Here is a 20,763-nt window from a genome sequence, read left to right as displayed (position 1 = left end):
GGTTTTGAACCCACATTTATGGGCCCAAAGCTTGTGCTCTTTCTATACCACCAAACCAAAACATTTTCCAGTATTTCTGTTCTGTAAGTAAGTCATTGCACGATGCCCAATATTGAGAAGGACCAAATGTCCAAGAGTCCCTAATACATTCATGATATCCTGGTCTAAAAAAAGAGGCTGCCAAGGACACCTGCCTTGGCAGCAGTGGTGCTGAAGTTCAGGAAGATGAGAAGAGATGCACATGGGGACTGTGTCTGAACTCTTAGCACTGCCTTCTTCCCCCTTCCTCAGCCACGCATAGCCTTCAGTGTACCAGCTTATGGTTCTATCACTGATTACTATAAGCAAAGTCAAATTACAAACACACTCATTTGGGAAGCACTGTAATAAAGGACTAGATGACTTCCTATGTTCACATATGAAATTCCAATTAAGCTATACATGCGCAGTACTATGTTATTTTGGTAACACAGGGACACAATTTAATGATTCTAATTTTTTTGTAGTTTTTTTTTACAAGTCAGGTGCCATAAACATTCAAATAATCCATCTTTTAAAAAGTACGTTTACAACATCAAAAGAATTAAGATGAAATATAAACCTTTCTACTTACAATTTTTATACAGATTAACCAAATCACAAATACCACAAATAAATGTTAAACTGTAACAATATAATGAATAAACATTCAGATTCTTAATAAAATCTTCCTTTTACATTTGTTTTTAACTTACCATTATACTAAATAATCTATGCAGAGTTTTGGGGTACAATACCAAGAAGGCACCAACAGTACAAAGCAGATACAAAGCAGTTTCAGAACTTTCTCGAGTGCTCTACACGGATGAACAGCACAAAAAAGGCAACGAGTTTTAGGTAAACCTGGTGCAACCCTAGAGAATTCCCTCTGGATTCCCAGTCATTTCTGATCCATGATGCCGAACTGGCTTACAGTGAGAGAGACCACAGATCTACCGTTACATGCTTCTCATCTGCACTATACGAGTATCATATTTCAAACACCAGCATGACAATTTTAAAGCACAAATGCTTTAAAAATGTATAAGCAAAAGGATTGCTCAGATTTTCAAAACCACTACATTTACAAAAATATTTCCCTTAAACTTGGGATTGCTCCAAAACATTGATTTACAAATATAAAAGTATTATGGAAGGACCCAAAGCATGTGTGCATATGTGTGTATTAACATACTGTTACCATACTATATAAAAGTTACCAATTTAAAAACCGTATTAACATATAAGCAAATAAAGGTCAAACAGTCTCCTCTAAATGGTTTGAGCGTTACGTGGCATGCGGTGTGGGTAGCATACATGTGTGACTCTTTATTTAGACACAACCAATGATGAGCCACGTGTGGCTCCAAAAGCCAGCAGGACCCTGCACACCCATCACCTATGCCTGCAGCAGAAGGACAGACTGTGAACACACCACGCACTGTGTACTGCACACAAACACAATGGTATTCTTCTACCCATGCATCAAAATGGTCTGCGTGTCTCCATCAGCTCTGAAGACTTGTGTCAGCACAGAGTCGTCATGAGTTCTCTCAAATCCATTCCACTGGCTTCGTTAGGTATTTTGTTTCACACTAAATGAAAAGACTGGAATGTTTCAATAGGAATTTTTTGCTTACTTTTTAGACACCAAAAAAGCCATTAGTCTGAAAGCTTATCTGAGCATACTAAGAATGGAGGCATTCAGTATCACCAATAAGGAATCTGGATGATCTAAGCGGTACATTTTTAGAGATATAAGAAGATCCAAATGACAAGCCTATCACACATAATAGCTAGTACTTTTCACAGGTACCTTATGACAATTCTCTGACCTGTTAAACCAAGTTTGGCATGATTAATAAGAAGCACACAACTTACAGCTACAGTGATTCTAGAATGCAGTTAGTGGTTTCATGCCAATCTGACTCCACAGTACCAGCGAGGGGGATGGGACAGCCTGCAGTCCCCAGGTATTAGTAACCCAGGCTATGGCTTTCTATTCAGAGGACTGCAGATTAACCTCATAATACTAACATTCCATTTAAAAAGGACAAAGAAATAAGAGTAAGAAAACTGTCAATGCTTCTTTGAAAATGAAAACTGACTCACCAATGTATCAAGTAACAGTCAAACCTCTATCCTATCAATGCCGTGCAGACCTTTACATGGCAGCTCTGAGCACGGAGATGAAAATCACGTACTTTAGGGCAAGAATCTAGATGTGGTTCTGATCTCTGAGGCTGCGCCGTCCTTTGTTAACCTGTGAGGTGTGAACATCAGCACCCTGGCTGGTTGGTGTGGGCCAAGTGACACTGGGCAGTCCTTCCCAGCACCCAGCTGATGCCCAGCAGCATTTCTGGAGCACACAGGCAGGCCCTCTTTAGAAAGAACCAGAGAATCCAACCTGAGATGTTTGGGCGTCTTCATCATAGTTTGACATATTATTTTAGACCTATGATTTGAGTAAAGGAACATGTCAGAGAGTCGATTCTCCGCTATGCAAAGGGAAACCAGGACCCTACAGAAATGCCTTCTAAATCATTTTATGTAAACCAGTGTTGGGGCAGTTCCCTGGGTGTAAAGAGGATGCCCCCAAGCATTTCTGCTCCAAGCACAGAGTGGAGCTGACTGTCCATTTGGACACGCTGATCCAGAGGAAATCGACACTGAATCTTAACATGAATACGAAGATCGAAGATGTACATTTATTTTCATGAATTACAAGTGCATTTCTGTTCATATTAGCAGGCAGTCTTTATATAACCCATTCTCCATTGCTGTCAAAAATCAAACAAGAAAAAAAGGACAGCTGAGAAATGAAAAGCTAAAAATAGAATTAGTTTTCCTAAGTGATCTGCTGGATAGCATTTCCGTGGAACACAAACTCAGAGGTAACAATAAATTTTTCGTTTCAATCATAGGCATGTGGCACTTGGACAGTCATCTCTGCACAGAAAGCTGTAACAGTCATGCGAGGGTACAGTAATTATTGAACAAGGCAAATTTCTCACCACAGAGAGCAGTGGGGGAGTCAAGAGGAGGCACCGCACTGGGACAGAACACCAAGTCAACGCCACAGTATGCAGTGGCAGGAACAAATACTTAAAGAGATCAGGATAATATGGGCTAGAGCTCCAAACATGACTTAGTGCTAGCTTTTTCTCATGGTCTTAAGCTCAGCGGTATCAGAAACATTTGAGAGTACTTGACGACAGAACAGTGCTTCATGTCATGAGCTCATGAAGGCTTTATTACAAATTGTTATATCGTAGGTTGAAAAATGAACTTGAGATGCTGACATGCTGGAGGAGGAAAAAGAATTGTACACTTTCTCATTTAAAGACGCAGGGCTCCTCTCTGCTAAATCCTGAGGCATTGGACGTGGCTACACTGAACGTGGCACGCCGTGTGAAGGAGCTTGGGGGCATGCGTACCCCTGCGTGTGCAGCTCTGCCCTGTGACATCCAGCTGGCCTGCGGGCTGCTTCTCCACACACTTTCCTTTGTGCCCTGCTGTGACTGGTGTCCATCTCTCACTAAATCCCAAGTGCAGCTGCCACTTTCAATCTTTCTGGGTAAGCCTTGCAAACAGTACTGCAGATAACACATCTGGGCGAGTGTTTTACCTCTACGAATGGTGTAAGAAACCACAGTAATCTAGAGAGTGAAGTTGCTGGGTGCAGTACTTCTTTCTTTTATTTAGAAAAATGAGTTTTCTAAAAGCTGGGCAAACAGCACAAACCTTAAATATGCTAGTGACTAACATGGTATGAGAAAAGACATAGGCAAGTTCCCCCAAATGTTCCCGAGATGGGAGCACCTGCTGCAGGTTGCAAAGACATCCCAGGTGTTTCCACATGCTCTTGCTCCGGGGAAACGCTGATGGTGAAAAGGTGAAGTGCAAATAAAGGGCTGTCACTGACTTAAAGTGCCCTAGGTAGTAGCCTTCCCTATCATAAAGTGAGATGCCAGTGACGAGAGCCAATTTGGAAAGAACTATCTCTGGTGTGACTGCATGGGTCAGCAGGGCAGCACGTAGGAAGGATTCAGGAGAGGGAGGAACCACTGCATCTTTCAAACCAGAAAGCGATTAGTGACTAAAGCAACGGTAAGCAGTAGGTGCACTGAAAGTACATACTGCCACAGGTCACCAGTGGGTGACACACACAGGGATGCCAGGAACAGTTCTCTGGACTGAAGGAATTGAATTCTTTGAAAGCATAAAAGCCACAACTACCAGAAACCGCCCCTCCGAACGGCTCAAAGGAGTCAAGATGGGTAAGCCGAGACGGGCTGGAGACAGGACCGGGGTCAAGAACTGGGAAGAACAACACCGATGTCTGAGCACGTCCAGTCCTCTGAGCCCTTGTCCTATTGAAAAACAAACAAACAAACCTATGAGTTAAGAATGACCCATGTTAAAACAACATTAGCAGCAATATTAGGAAAATGGAGAAGTGAAAAGAATGTACCAACATTATGAAAACTGGAAAAATGGGCAGCAGATGGGAAAGGTCATTTCACCTGGAACCATGAGGGCACGCGCATTACAGGGCAGCTCTGAAGGAGTGGGCTAGGCCTCCAGTCTGCAGGCGCCTCTCCTTGGGCACCTCAGAGGAGGTTTCTGTAAAATAGGGAACACACGCACACATGCACACTTGCAGCTCGGCAGACTTCAGTGTTCCTCAGGTGCCTTTTATTAACTACAGTACCCACCACTCCAATGGTCAAAACCAGGATCTGACGGTCTTTGTAAAAACACACATTTGGGGGGGTCCCTGGGTGGCTCAGGTTATGGTACCAGTGTCCTGGGATAAAGCCGCACACTGGGCTCCCTGCTCGGCGGGAACCCTACTTCTCCCTCTCCCATTTTCCCTGCTTATGTTCCCTCTCTCGCTGCGTCTCTCTTGTCAAATAAATAAATAAAAATCTTAAAAAAAAAAAAAAAAAAAAAAAAGAAGGAACACACATTTGGGAGGTACTTGGGTGGCTTAGTCAGTTAAGCGTCTGACTTCAGCTCAGGTCGTGATCTTGGGATCCTGGGACTGAGCCCCATGTCAGGCTCCCTGCTCAGTGGGGAGTCTGCTTCTCCCTGTCCCTCAGCCCCTCCCTCTGCTTGTACTCTCTTGCTCATGCTCTCTCGCAAATAAATAAAATCTCGGGGAAAAAAACCCCACACATCTGGGGAGTCTGCAAGTGTCCAACTCTTGATTTTGGCTCAGGATCTCAGGGTTATGAGATCAAGCCCCACATCAGGCTCCACGCTAGGCATGGAGCCCGCTTAAGACTCTTTCCTTCTCCCTCTTTCCTCGCACTCCTAAAACACACACACACGCAAAACATTCATCTGTGACTTTTCTTTTTTTAAAATCTCTACACCCAATGTGGGACTCAAATTTGCACCCTGAGATCAAGAGTCACATGCTCCACTGACTGAGCCAGCCAGGCACTCCTGCTACCTCCTCTTCTTACCAGGTCTCTTTCCCTCTCTGGATGTCCAGTTAGGAGAGAATCAACCACACAGTGCCAAGCGTGTTGTTTTAACAGTCAAGTTCCCTACAACTGCAACAAAGCAGGACAAGCAAAATGAAGTACTGGCTGGAAGTGTGAGGTTGGCGGGCTTGGATTCTGGTGAGGCAGGGAGCCAAGGCATGGTTCTCAGGAGCAGGAGATGGTTCTGATCATGTAGGTCTGGGGTGATCTGATAGCTGTGGCCCCACCAGTCCTGCAGGACAACTCCCTGAGAGATAGCAGGTGGCGTCCTGCAGACAGTCTTCACTCATTCTCTATACTTGACAGGATCCACCTGGCTCTCCAGATGTCTGCATATGGGCCACCTGCAAGAGGTCTACTAGGAAGTGTCACACCATCAAAGTACAAGAAGCACACCTTCCCCCCTTCATTATGGTAATATCTCTATTTTACATGAAGAGATTGTATTACAAATCAAATCTACTCTAACCCTTTATAGGCTAATAGTTTTCAAGGGTGAGCATCAGAATCCTCTGCAGAGCTTGTTAAAACACAGACTGTTGGGGGGTAGGGCACAGATGGACCACAGTTCTGAGAACCACTGCCTAAGGCATACATATGTAATGAATTAAGTTCATCCCGAGGTTTCTATTGGTTTTGTATCACCCTATGGAGAAATGAAACACTACTACTCCAATCACGTTGTGTTCTTGGCTTTGATGAGGAAACCTGCTTGAGTTGGCTGGAGGGTAACTTAAGTGTGTCAAAATGCAAACAAAATAGATCTTCTCTTTGGAGAGACTCTTATTGTTGTGAAATGTCTGCTAGTATGATCTAGCAGAATGTCACTTTGGTATTTCACAATGCACTTTCAGGCAAAATGGGAGTTCACCTACCACTCAGGAGTCAGGGCAGGAAGAATGATTGTTATAACCCAACTCTCTGACAAGGAGATGGATTCAGAGATGGGAAATGACCTCCCTCTAGAGGTACGCTCTTCTGAACTGCAGCCAAATCTACCGGCTGGGAGAAATTATCAGTCTGAGAAAATTCACCAACAGGCAGAAGAGGAAGGAAGTCAGGCACCTACCTTCACCGCCTCTAGCAACAGGAGGCTTGTCACAAAGTTAACCACGGACACATTTTTAACTTTTCAGTGGACACATTATCTAAAACTGACCTACTTAAATGAAATATAACGAACACCCCCTGATCACTTCAGACCACTCAGGGCATCAGTAAAGCCTGTAATGATACAAGGAGGGGACACATGGGGCTTTTCCTGGAGTAGTCTTTGCTATCCCCTCCCCCAAAGGGGTCCCCATGGCTGTGCTCTGAGGTCCTGTGTGGGCACATTTCCTAGTTCTTTCCTATGCGGCTGAGCAGTCAACATCACCTTTCTTTGAAGTCCCTTGTATGTTCCAGCACTTATACCTCCCTGACTCTCCAGTTTGTAGCTTCTAATCTCACTGCTGCAGGCTGGGAACTCAATAACATTGTGGTATAGTATTGTGAATGAGCTCCTCAACCTTTTCCAGGGCACAGAACTACTATTCTAAGTCAGTGTACTGAACTAAGAAGAAAATGGGATTTCTGGGTCCAAAGACCCAGAGCTGCCTAACTTTGCCAACAGCATATAATCTTCAGCAAAATGCCTGAATACGTGCAATCTTCAGTTTCCTCGATCATAAACACGGGCTGTGTATTGACTTCAGTCAATGTTGCTGTGAGCATCAAAATAAAATGTTTGTGAAAGAACCTGGCCCAGAATTTAATGAGTGCCCCCAGCTCCACCTTCCTCTGGATTTACTTTTATATTCTTTTTTTTTTTTTTTAAAGATTTTATTTATTTATTTGACAGACAGATCACAAGTAGGCAGAGAGGCAGGCAAGGAGAGAGAAGGGAGGAAGCAGGCTCCCTGCTGAGCAGAGAGCCCAATGCGGGGCTCGATCCCAGGACCCTGGGATCATGACCTGAGCCGAAGGCAGAGGCTTTAACCCACTGAGCCACCCAGGTGCCCCTTTACTTTTATATTCTAATGACTAAATTATAAGCCAACCTAAATGTTGGGACCTCCTTGGAAATGCATAAGAAAGAAGTAAAATAGACTGACAGGTAGATGGAGGAACAGATGAACAGGTATGGGAGAAAGCAGGTTTCTATTGTAAAACTCAGTTTTTCGAAATAGTTGAAAATTGTAATTTAAGAAACACTGGGTAACTAGATCTACAGAGATGATCATTTTGTGATGTATAAAAATCAAATCAGGGGCGCCTGGGTGGCTCAATGGGTTAAGACTCTGCCTTTGGCTCAGGTCATCATCTCAGGGGTCTGGGATCAAGCCCCGCATCAGGCTCTCTGCTCAGCGGGGAGCCTGCTTACCCCCCTCTCTCTCTGCCTGCTTCTCTGCCTACTTGTGATCTCTGTCTGTCAAGTAAATGAATGAAAATCTTTAAAAAAAAAAATCAAATCATTATGCTGTACACCTGAAGCTAATATGTCAATTATGATTCAGTAACAAAAAGTTGGGGGAAAAAAGTCAGGTTATAATCATGTACTGTGCCTTTTACTCCCGTGGCGAAAGTGAACTAAACACAGAGTGACTGTCTTTGCCACCCTTTCCCTGGTAACAAGCCCTAGTCCTGGACTCTCTGAAGTGGGGTGGACACTGGCAGCCACTGTGGCCTCCGTCGGGAGACATCAGGCCAGCAGTTGCGCCCTGAAGCCCTAGAAGCACATTTGCCTTTGTCTCGTTCTCCTGTGGCGGTTGCACTGCCCTCCTCCTCGAGCAGCTGCGCCAGTAGTCCCAAGGGTACCTTGCTCTCTGGGTCACCCAACATCCTTAGTGCCCAGAATCACCTGCCCTAGACTCACCTTCTTGATGCTCCAGGAACCGGAAGATGCCTTTGAGGGAGAGGCGGGCTCCCTGGTAAGCCTGGGTTTCAGCATCCCATGCAGACCTGACTCCCCAGCCCTGCACTGCCAAGCGCCTCCCCACTTCCCGGCATTCTCTCTCACACTAAAAATATGCGTGGCAGTTCTGTTTGTCTTTGTCCCCTACTAAACCGTGTGCTCCTTTGGGGCCAGGTTTAGGTTTGCTCCGCTCCCCAGGGAGTCTAACTTGTGCCTGTCCCAGAGGAAGTATGCAGTATGTGTGAGTTCACCAAGAAAAAGATGGAAAAAAACAGAGGCCACCAACAGACTTCAGGAAAATGAGCTGTTAAAAGGACTGTGAAGAAAGAAAAGCAACTGAAGTAGCTCGGCTCAATATTCTAGGCCAGGGGTCAGAAAACCTGTACTTGTAAAGGGCCAGATAAAACTTTATCTCCAAAACCCTGAGGCAGCTGATCTGACCTTGTGCAGACACAGGAAAGCAAGCTCTGGGAGAGAGAGGACCCCTTCCACTGTGAGCACGAAGCAAAGGGACCAGGACGGAGAACCCAAGGAGACTCAAGTAGTCAAAGCGGTTGGGTCCTGGGGTCTGACTTTTTGTCAGTGAGTGACCCTGCAGATTATTATACATAAATACTTTAATAGACTCTAACATCATGGGGTATGAAAGGATAAATGAATCCAAACCTTGCTAGACTCTGTCCTCCTCAGCTTCTTCCCCATCCCCAAGGGCTTATTTATCAGCTTGCTCCTAATGTCCCATAGGCCGGTGCTTCTTCCACATTTCACTTTGAGTTTGTCTTTTAGGACATGTCCAGTGTCAGGTGCTAGGGTCAGTGAATCTGGAGTCTTTCAGACTTTGCATTTCCTCCACTCTCCCGACCACCACTTCTTGCCTCCACAGCCCTCGTCCAAGCCTCTAGTCCTCTGGTCTGGAAACTCACAGATTCATTTTGAGCTCTTCTCCCATCCAGTTTTCTCCTCCAACCCTCCATGCTTAGATACCAGACTTCTGAAAACCCCATTTTCTCTCCTCCACACTAGAAGAGTGTACTCTCTACTGGTTCCCAGCCTTACTCTGCCTGGTTTCCATGGCCCCCTGAGGCAGAGCTGGCCATGTCAGTCCTCAGATCCTCTCTACCCTTCCTTTGTTCTCTGTCCTTAATGACAGGGCTGGGAGCTTGTAAACTGTACTGATGGACTTCACTGGTGACTGGCTTCTGATGAGATTCTGCCAATGGACGGCAATGCAGGAAAAGCTAGGTTTCCTTTTTTCTGCTTCTTAGTGACACACGACTTTTGAGGAGGAGGGAGGCTCTTGGTTTCAGAGGTACTGGATGGTTAACGGCAGCTTCAGGCTCCAGAGAGCCCCGCCATCAGCGGCAGTACAGGTTCCTGACCCCATTCTCAACAATGGTGATGCTCTAACAGCTGCAGTTATAGCAGGTGCCCAGCACCCTAGCTGTGTGATGATCAAGGACCCTGGCTAACACCATTTTACTTTTGCTCCTTTAGCTGGAGGCCCCTGGGAACAGCTTCCTGGGGTTACTGCAGGTAACCCACCCTTTCCTGTCTGGCCATTCTAAAGCCCTCTGACCAGTTACACAGTTTCTGTGTGAAACACCCCAAGCAGCTTCTGCTTTTGAGCCTTGCAACTGCCAACGCTCAGCCTGAACCATCGTCTCTAGATCCCAACATATAAAAACAGAATGGACAGGGCAGAAAGAATGGAGCAGAGACACAGTTCTACCGGATGCATACCGCCACAGAAGCCACTCTTCTCTCGCCACCCTCACGGAGCCTCCTGTTTTGCTGCAGGCACAGCAGCCCTGTGGCCACCAGCCACCAGGCTGTGCATGACCCTGCTGCCCGCGGAGAACACCTCCAGCCTCACCTGGGCTGCTCTGTCCAAAGCATTTCTCCGGCAAATGCTTCAGGCCTGGTTGTAATTCTCGACTTCGCTGCTCATTTCTATAGACTTGAACACAATTCTCACTCCTCCACTCCCTCGAGTTTCCACACGATTCTTTCCCCTCTTTATGGATGTTCTCTAAAATCAAGATCTGCAGTTCCTTTTTTCTTGAACACAATTTTTTGAAAATCTTACTGATACCACTGCATTGTTCACCAAACTTTCTGACTTAAGCACAGGAAGCTTCCACATGGAACTCAAGGAAATCTTTTTTTTATAACATTTAATTCATATTCTCTCTCCCTCACCAGGGCTTATCGTGTGGCTAAAGCTCTAGGTACCTGACAAATTTAAGATCTGTATCCCGGCTGGAATCTAGCTGTCTCTTCGAAGATGAGCTCTTTGAGCTTTTCCTTGGGCAGGTCGTCCAGCTCCATGTCGAACTTGAATGGCGCCTCAGCGATGGGCTGTAGGAGAGCACAGAACGCAGAGCAGACAAGAGTGGTTATGGCAGAGGTAGTCATGTACTGATTCATAATGTCTGTGGCTTAGACTCTGAAATGTATACAGCAGCACTGACATCGATGGAAACCAAGAGCTCTGATAAAGCATCTATGCATCCACATCCCACCTACGTACTCCAAAAGGCGCACTTTATATGAACATGTAGTAAATGGATGGGGAGCAACTACACCCATTTTGAACATTCTTCTGAATTTATCACTAATCTCAAAATCAATTTCAAATTTTTAAGGCACTAAGTGTTGAAGTAACAGAAATTCGCTGTTGTGTGGGTGGTAATATGTTTATATAATCAAAAGCCAGGCTACTCAAATCAATGTACTTAATTAAATACATTACAGTATCTTCATGTGAAAAAATATTATGAAGCCATTAAAAAATGAAGCTGTAAGGAAGATTAATATCAGGGGGAAATATGCATGTTTGTGTTAAACAACGTGAAGCTTATTTTTTTAAAAAATTAGATACAGAAATATAAGACCGAGAAGAAAATACTCCAAAATCTTAATACCTGTGTAACAAGACTACAAAGTGATCTGTGTCATAGTTTTCTGCAAGTTTTCATTTTTATTTTTCAGCACACTCTATAACTAATCAGAAGGCTATTTAAGTACGTATTTAAAAGGGGTGCCTGGGTGGCTCAGTCAGTTAAAAGAGTCTGCATTTGGCTCAGGTCATGATCTCAGGGGCCTGGGATCGAGCCCTACATGAGGCTCCCTGGCTTAGTGGAGAGTCTGCTTTCCCTTCTCCCTCTGCCCCTTTCCCCCAACTTGTGTACTTGCTCTCTCTCTAACAAATAAAAAAATCTTAAAAAAAAAAAAAAAAGTACACATTTAAAATGTCTGTTAAGGAATTCCCATATATATATATATATACACATATACATATATATATATATGAAAAAGGAAATCAGTCAATTGATATTATTTATATTTTGATTTTTAAGTACCCCCAAACTAACATAATGTTCTAGAACTAATCTGATGAGGATTCCAGCTGTCAATCAGTGGATGCCTAGTAGTTACCAGGCACCCCTAAATTTTATCTTTGTAATCCTCACAATTAGGCCTTTAGGGTAAGGAAACATGGACACCAAACTCTGCACTAAGCACCGGTTTCTTGAAAGGAGGTAGAGAATTCATGTCCATGAGAGAAAAACAAGTACCTAGCTCTCTCTCTAAAGGGCAGCTCCATGTGTGGGGTCACACTGGTGTCCTACATATGCCATCTTTCTGGTCTTCCCAACTCCCTAACTGGGTTTGGGGTACCACCCAGGCTTGCAATTAGGACATGGGGGGCTCACAGGGCTAGTCAGAGCTCCAAACCTTACACTCTCCCCTCCTTTCCCATTTACTATATTATGGGTATCTTTGCAAGCTGCCCCCAGTATTTCTGAGGGGACGGGGACAGAGATGGAAGGGGACTGGTTAGGAAATACTTCCTCTTTTTGATTTGTTCTTTTTCTTTATCAGATTTTAGCTTTTATACCTTCTCCTTTCCTCTTCCATTTTCCCCTTTAACACACTCTGCTTGGTTCTCCCTCCTTTTAAAACAAGTGTGAAGGCTTGGTTTCTACACGTGAGCCTCAACTAGAAAGACCCAAACTTGGGTCTATATTGCATTTTTCTTTATTATTGTCCAGAGAATAAAGCCTCAGAAGAGTCAAAGAGGCCAGGGAACTGGGACTTTCCTGGAGAGAACATGACACACAGTATCTTTACCTGGCTGTCCAGCATGCTCCAAAGGCCTGCCACATCCATCTCTGGACTCATGTCTCACCACAAGAGGCTCTTGTATCCCCATCCCCAAGGAGGCACACCAGACACGAAGTCATAAATCACAGTGGGAACTATCCAAGCTGCCCACCCCCCCTTCACTTTGCAATGCCCCTCCCCAAGCAGGCAGTTGGCCTCCTTTCCACCCTCAGGAAGGCACTCTGATTTAGGTACCTCTTCCTGCCACAAACCATGACAATGGTCTATAGCCTTGGACCCCTTATCTGTGCTCCCCTTTATTCATCCATTCCCGCAGCCCCATCCCTGGAGGAAGCTTTCTAAGATAGAAGGGGCTTGGCGGGTGGGGTGGGGAGAGGTTTCAAGCTGTGCTGACAGTACTGTTCCTCAAGGCAGATGATGTGGGTTACTGAGAGGACCAGGGGTGGCACCGTATACCTCTTGGGATCAATCTAAGTATGACATCTGGGCCCTTCCTGGTTGGGCCTGCTGCTGGCTGATAGATATCCCTGAAGAAGCAGCCAGGAGTATTGGTCTTACCTCATCGCTTGGGTCATAATACTGCTCCAGATACGGATGGGCCAGAGCCTGTTCTACTTCAATCCTCTTGTGAGGGTTGAACGTCAACATTTTGTCCAGTAAATCCAGAGCTACAAAAAGAAAGGTTTTGCAGTGGTGAGAAGCCAAAGGAACATTTATTGAATTACTTTCCACTCCCTGGTTAAGTAAACTTGACCCACAAAACAATGGAACTAAGCATCACCATGGGGAGAACAGCCAGCACACTGAGTGCCTATTATCTGGTCTTCTGGAGATTATGACCATTTGACAATCACAGACCTAGACTCAGAAAGGTGACGTAATCAGCCAAATGATGAAAGTGGAAGACCATAGTTCAAATCCAATTCTGCCTACAAAACTGAACTTTTCCTAAACCACTATTCTGCTTAGGAGGCATCTGAAGGGAAAGTGTTATATATATATATATTTCTCTTAAGTCAACTCCAAAGTCCTCTCTGCAATGGCTAATTTATCTTTCAACACATACAACAGGCGTCTAAGGTCAAAGAAGACAATGGTCACTTGTCCTCTGGTGGTGTGGTTTCTAGGTCCTGGGTGAGATCTATGTGTAAAGCACAGGCCCCTTGGCCCAATCTGCAGCTTGACATCTTTCTCCAAGGCCCAAAATGAAGTATTCTCTCTCTTTTAAAGTTTGTTTACTGAAGTAATCTCTAATTTCTACACCCAACATGGGGCTCAAAACCATGACTCCTAGATTAAGAGTCACACGCACTTCTGACTGAGCCAGCCAGACACCCCCAAAGTATTCTCTTGATCTAGTCGGTAGTCAGCAGCTGAACACTTCTTCCCTGTAGAGAATACAGGAATAGAAGCAAGTGTGGGATCAAAAGGACCAAGAGGAAGGGACAGCTAATGAATGGCTTACCCTTACACTAGCCTCCATAGCTAGTGTCCATGCTCTACTTCAAGCCATGAAGAAAGCCAAAGGTCATGGCTGACAGTGGCTGCAACATGGGTTAAGGGAAATATGACCAAACTTCCTATATTTAGTATCAGGAACGGGTTTCAGTGAGAAAGAATACATGCTAGAAAAGACATTACTGCTCTTTAAAAAACAGGGTTTCCAATTTAGGTAGCAGGTCCTTTCCTCCAATTGAAGGCTCTCAACAGGGAGTAGGTAAGGAGCTACACAGCTCTCTTAAGTCCTAGCTTGCAGCTCTGAGGCACCCCTGAAAAATCGAAGAACTCCAAGGAACAAGTCTGATAATCTATTCCAAGTCTGAAAAACTACTAGGTGAAATAAAGAATTCTTTCTTTTTTTTTTTTTTTTTTAGAGAACATAGTGCTCAATAAAATAAACAAAACCAAAAATGAAAACACTGCCATTTCCTCAACGAAACCTTGATTCTGACAGTGATAACTTATTAGGTCATCGATCTCATCCATCTGCAAATCAGCACATATCACTAAGTCCTGAGGAGAATGGAAAAGGAAAATAATTTTAACCATTTACTCACTAAAAACTGTGTTCAATCCTAGACAGCAGCAGGCCAGTACACAATCTGAATCTGAAGTGCCTAACCACTGTGTGCCAGAAGTCAACCTCAGAAGAGCACGGGGAGGCAGAACCTTACTGCCTGAGGTGATTGAATGTGTGGATGTGCACGCGTGTGTGTGTGCCTGCGTGTGCACTCAGCTCTGGCTCCTAACTGTGACTTCCCTTGTTGCACGTCACCCACTCAATCTTTAAGACAACTAGGAGATAAATGTGGTAAGCCACATGCTGGACTGTCATGGTAAATTCCATACAACACAGAACTTTGCTCATGTCCACAAAACTGTAAAGAAGTTTTTTACATAGTGCATATTTTTTTAAATAAAAGATTTTATTTTTTTATTTGAGAGAGATAGCACAAGCAGGGAAAGAAGAAGAGGGATAAGTGGGCTCCCTGGAGCCTGATGTGGGACTTGATCCCAGGACCCTGAGATCATTACCTGAGCTGAAGGCAGCTATTTAACCAGCTGAACCACCAGGCACCCAACAGAGTGCATTTCTACAAATAGTATGTTTTCTGTTTTTGCCTCTCTATAGTATTTTCTATACACAAGTCTACCATAAGAAATTAGGGAACAGTGACATTTTGCTTTGTGGGCTAGAGAACTTTTCAGAGCAGAGGAGGCTCTTAGGAATCTAGGATGGTGAATGGAAGCACAGTCTGGACTGGAAAGATCTTCATCCCTGCTGCCATGATGCGAGGTCTCAGGGCCCATGAACAGGCTAGGTTTCAGACGTGGCTCTCTCAAGAGTCAGGACAGTACAACACAATGGTCAATAACTCAGGTACCTCTGGCCTCAATGCCAAGCCCCACAGAACCCCTGGCAGATGTGTGAACACATGACATACCACTTGTTGCACATTAGAGTCCTACTATCTGTAACCCAGATAATAAACCTATCCCATCTACTGTTCCCAAACACTGATTGCTCCCCGCCACCATAAAAGAACTCAGAAACATTCCCCAAGAATTTTTAAAGATTTCATTTATTTATTTATAAATTTGAGAGTGTGTGTGCGTGTGCGTCCAGGGGCACGGGGGGGGGGAGCACAGAATCCCAAGCGGACTCCACACTGAGCGCAGAGCCTGATGTGGGACTCAATCCCATGACCCTGAGATCATGACCTGAGCGAAAACCAAGAGTCCAATGCTTAAACAACTGAGCCACCCAGGAACCTCTCCCCAAGAACTTTCTTGAGAGATTGATTAGAAGTCATTTGGTCTTTTGCCCAATTAGACACCATCTGTCAGGAAAAATCCAGGAAGGTTTGACAAGTCAGATCCTAACAGCATTATTTCTAAGCCATTGGAGGATACTTTTCCCCTCCAAACCTTGTTGATACTAATAGGGAAGCACTTCAAGGCAGCTTAAACAGCTCTAAAATAGACCTTTTTGTTCCCTCAAGTTAAATTCTAGGCCCTTAAACCTACAGGCAAAAATTGCAAAGGAAGATAGCTTTTTTCTGCTACTTGAAAAATAACTAGATCTCCAGCTTCCTTTTATTGCTAGTGCTATTTCTGCATTATTCACAGCTACAGAAGGGGAGAAGGAGAGAAACGGGAAGCAGCTGGCAGGTGCTGATCCCACAGTCAGAGTGCCTGGCCTCCCTCCTCCCACGCCACACAGCAATCCACTGGCACCACTCAGATGGCATGAATCACTTTGCCTGTGCATATGCTTCCTTGGATACAGGTTTTATTTCCCCTAAAAGGCTGGAAGTCCCTTCGAGGCTGGGGTTACATCTGACCACGAACCCTGACTCTCCTTGGTAGCCTCCTAGAACCCCATACCTTCTCTTTAACTTCAGTGGGTACACAGCAACATGACCCTGCCCTGCCTGTCTGGTCCTTCAGCCTTTTTTCTTTCCCATCTCAGTCCCGACCCTGGGGTGAGTCATATGACCGGCTCTTCACAGCATCACTGTGGGTCCATCTCACCTATCCAGCAAAACTCTCATCTAAGATCAAGGCTGCAACCTGTCACTCCCATCCTCAGCCTGAATTTCTGAGTAGGGCCAGAGAAAAAGACCTAGCTGTTCAAACTGTGCCACTGCAACAATGTTTCTCAAACTTCCCAGTCTTAGAATCCTGCTCTTATAACCTACTGATGATTGATCTTAAGAAGCAGTTAGTTCAGCCACAGTTCAAACTGTACAAGCACTTTTCTCTGAGGAAAAACCACTGCATTTGGCATGCGGCAGACATGCTCTATGTGTCTATGTTCTCATTTTGTCACACACACAAAACGTGTGAGAAGGATGAGATTTAATAAAGCAAGTACTTTTTACTGCTCTGCCAGGGACATTCTTAGGTGCAGTTGGCACTGGTTTTTGGCTATTAGGGCATGGCACCACCACTGCCTTGTCCTGGGTCGAGGTGCTGGCAGTCTTGCTCACCACTGCTTCTGCCCCAAGAGTGCAGCCGGCAGCACGGAGAAAGTGTGAGAACACCTTAGTGTTACTGTGAAAATAGTTTTGACCCTATGGACACCCTGAAAGGACTTGAAGGACCTCAGAGGTATAAGGAACATACTACGGAGAACTGTGTATCATACAAACTCAAGATTTTTAAAAAAATATATTTTATTTATTTATTTGACAGACAGAGATCACAGGTAGGCAGAGAGGCAGGCAGAGAGAGAGAAAGGGAAGTAGGCTCCCTGCTGAGCAGAGAGCCCAATGCAGGGTTCAATCCCGGCTTTAACCCACTGAGCCACCAGGCGCCCCCAAACTCAAGATTTTTTTTTTAAAGATTTTATTTACTTATTTGACAGAGAGAGATCACAAGTAGGCAGAGAGGCAAGCAGAGAGAGAGAGGAGGAAGCAGGCTCCTGCTGAGCAGAGAGCCCGATGTGGGGCTCGATCCCAGGACCCTAGGATCATGACCTGAGCCGAAGGCAGAGGCTTAACCCACTGAGCCACCCAGGCACCCCTTACTCTTTTTTTTTTTTTAAGACAAACTCAAGATTTTTAATCTTAACAAGGCTTCCCAATGTTCTGGGGCATCTCTGTTCAGGCGCTTTTCTATTCTAAGATTCTTCCCAACTCACACAGCTTGAATCATACCCTTCCTGCCCCGTGAACCTCATTACTCTGTGCAGGTATTACTGAGGGTGCTGAGAAAACAGAGGTCCCAGGAGTAACCCTCCTGGATGTCCTTCCACCAGATTTGCACATGTCCTTACTGCAGAAAGAGGAGACTCTCTCCCTGATTGAAGTCAAATCTCCCAACATGTAGCCCAGATCCCCCTCATCTAGACCAGTTGTTTCTGTCTACACTTCCCATTTACACTGAGTGGTTCAACTAGTCTTTTTTTTTTTTTTTAAAGATTTATTTGAGAGAGAGGGAGCACATGAGCACAAGCATGCATGAGCCGGGGGAGGGGTGGAGATGGAGAGAGAATCTCAAGTAGACTCCCAGCTGAGCACAGAGCCTGGCGGTCAGTCTCACGATCCTGAGATCATGACCTAAGCGGAAACCAAGAGTCACATGTGCAACCACCTGAGCCATGCATGTCCCCCCTCAAATACTTTTGTCCAGTCACCAAAGATCCCTTAACTGGAAGCCTCTGTTCCATGGAGACTGCTAAGCATGTCCACTTTCTCATGATGCCATCTACTGCTTCTGTGAAATATGCACTAGTTATTTTCTTTGTCCATCATTCTTTCTAGTTTTCAAGAGTTCCTACTTCTATTCCATTGGAGATCGAAGGTTCGTGTTCTCAAGCTCTGAGACGTCATTCTTCTTACCCTCTCAACCTCCTGTATGATTCCAAAGCAGACTGATAAATGCAACTCTCTGCAGGCAGTATATATAGCCAATGACCCCATTCACAACTAATATATGTATTTACAGGTGCAGCAAGAGTGTGGAAGCCCTTCAAACAGGTTATCTGAGAAAAGGAGACAGACTTCTTACATGAACTGCACTTTCTTAATTTCAAAAAATAAACAGAAGCAAGAAGAAAAGAACTGTTTGTTGGCTTTCCTGTCAGTGCCCACTGCCCCTCTATTTCTGTGGAGCTGTGCTTGCCATGGGAAGATCTCAGGCTCACCCACACTTCCTGGTGCCATGAGAATGGTGACAATAGCCTAGCCACATTTCATCTGGATTCCCTTGGCCACAAAGAGTGGTCAGGGATGAGTACAAAGAAAGCTGTGAGTCCCACAGTGGGGCTGAAACTATCAGAAAACAGGTCAGTGCGACCAGGAGCTTCTGGGTTGCCATCTTGTCACCACAAGAAAAGAGCTAACAATAAAGAAATCAGAGAAGAAGGCAACACTGAAAGAGGTCCAGATTCTGGTCAAAGTGGCTATGCCCTGGAATCCAAACATCACTGGACCTGTCAAGTTATGAGAGCCAGTACAGTCCTTTTTCAGGCCTCAGCCATTGGCAGTAGGTTCTTGTGAGGTGAAACCAAGAAAGTCTCAAACAGCTGACCCTCTAGTCTCTGAATGACTCATCCAAGATCGCATCTCTCAGCCCCAGCACCCACAACCCCATCGCTCAATGTAACCACTGCTAATCTTCTGACATATTTTATAGAATTTTTCTCTGCATGTTCTTTTACATAGCTGAGATCATACCTTATATAAAAATGCTGTATTATTTCCTCAGTAAATATTGTTCATTAATATTTTCCCATGCTATAAAAACTTTTTAAGAATCACTTCTAGTGACTTTATGATATTCCTTTAAGCAGAGGGAGCACAGTTTCCTCAACGATTCAATTAACATTTAGCCTTTAGGTGTCCTTAAATTTAGTATGCCCAAATCAAAGTCTCAACTGCCACTCTAAAACGTTCTTCCTAGGGTGCCTGGATGGCTCTGTCATTAAGTGTCTGCCTTTGGCTCAGGTCATGATCCCAGGGTCTGGGGATCGAACCCCAAACTGGGCTCCCTGCTCAATGGGAAGCCTGCTTCTCCTTCTCCCACTCCCCTGCTTGTATTCTCTCTCTCACTGTCTTTCTGTCAAATAAGTAAATAAAATCTTAAAAAAAAAAAAAAATGTTCTTCCTACTCTCCTCACCTCTTTCTTCATGTAAATTGTGTTCTTATCCTTTGCTCATTTATTTATCCATTGAGGTCTTTGATTTCTCTCTGTTCTTCAGGCACGACTAATATTAATGATGAGTCCAACATCAATAAACTAATAATTCATGTAACTCTCCCAAATTTACCCTACGAGGTGGGAAATGCAATTTGTTCCAATTTTGAGATGAGGAATTTGTGAAACAGAAAAGTTAAATTACTTGTCCAAAGTCAGAGATTTGAGGTGGTGGGGTGCATCTGAATTCAGGGGCCAATTCTAGAGCACACAAGCTAAACCATGGTGCTGAGCTGCCTTAACATTAATAGTTTTAGGATGGGGATCCATCAAATGCTTTTCAATTTGGAACTTTTTTTTTTTTTTAAAGATTTTATTTATTTATTTGACAGAGAGAGAGAGATCACAAGTAGACAGAGAGGCAGGCAGAGAGAGAGGAGGAAGCAGGCTCCCTGCGGAGCAGAGAGCCCGATGCGGGGCTCGATCCCAGGACCCTGAGATCATGACCTGAGCCAAAGGCAGCGGCTTAATCCACTGAGCCACCCAGGTGCCCCTCAATTTGGAACATTTTATACCTATTGCTCACGCCTGACCTATCTAATCTATTTTAAGTTTTAAACCTTTATGTGATCAAATCTACTATTTTTCTCTTATGTTTGTTTTCTTAGTTTGTATGGTTTTACAGCCTCGGAAGACAGTCTTTCTCTAAAACACTGAATATGCTAAGTATCATTGGCTTTTAATGGCATGATTTTTAAAAATGTATTAGATCATCAATTCTTTTGGAATTCACTTTGAAGTATGAGTAATGATTTAAATTCATTTTCTTCCAAACAGTTATTCAACTAGCCCAGTACCATCTGTTGAATAATAATTTCTTCCCCCTCACTGGAGTGATTTTGGAGAGAATCCTAAGCTACACTCCTTTGAAGAAAAGTCTACAATACTACAGTTCAAAGGATTCAGCAATCAGAAATTTCTAACAAATATGTGAAAAATATTCAATCTCAGGTTTGGTTTTTTTTTTAAGATTTTATTTATTTATTTGACAGACAGAGATCACAAGTGGGCAGAGAAGCAGGCAG

The 20,763-nt window shown here is 44.4% G+C and overlaps 1 protein-coding gene across 1 annotated transcript in view; it reads right to left on the bottom strand.

The window, feature by feature from the left end:
• Window positions 1-452: 452 nt before the first annotated feature.
• The window catches only part of MAPK1 (mitogen-activated protein kinase 1), a 113,383-nt gene continuing 93,072 nt past the window's right edge, over window positions 453-20,763 (bottom strand). Inside the window, exons 7-9 of the mRNA XM_046024648.1 lie at window positions 13,093-13,202; window positions 10,639-10,764; window positions 453-4,391 (exon numbers count right to left, since the gene is read on the bottom strand). Of these exons, the coding sequence (XP_045880604.1) occupies window positions 10,648-10,764; window positions 13,093-13,202 (227 nt within the window). The 3' untranslated portion in view covers window positions 453-4,391; window positions 10,639-10,647. The remainder of the gene's footprint in view (window positions 4,392-10,638; window positions 10,765-13,092; window positions 13,203-20,763) is intronic.

This window comes from Meles meles, chromosome 12 (genome assembly GCF_922984935.1).
Source record: "Meles meles chromosome 12, mMelMel3.1 paternal haplotype, whole genome shotgun sequence".
NCBI lineage: Eukaryota > Metazoa > Chordata > Mammalia > Carnivora > Mustelidae > Meles > Meles meles.
Note: the sequence above shows the minus strand (reverse complement) of the source record. Positions and strands in the feature narration are given on the sequence as shown.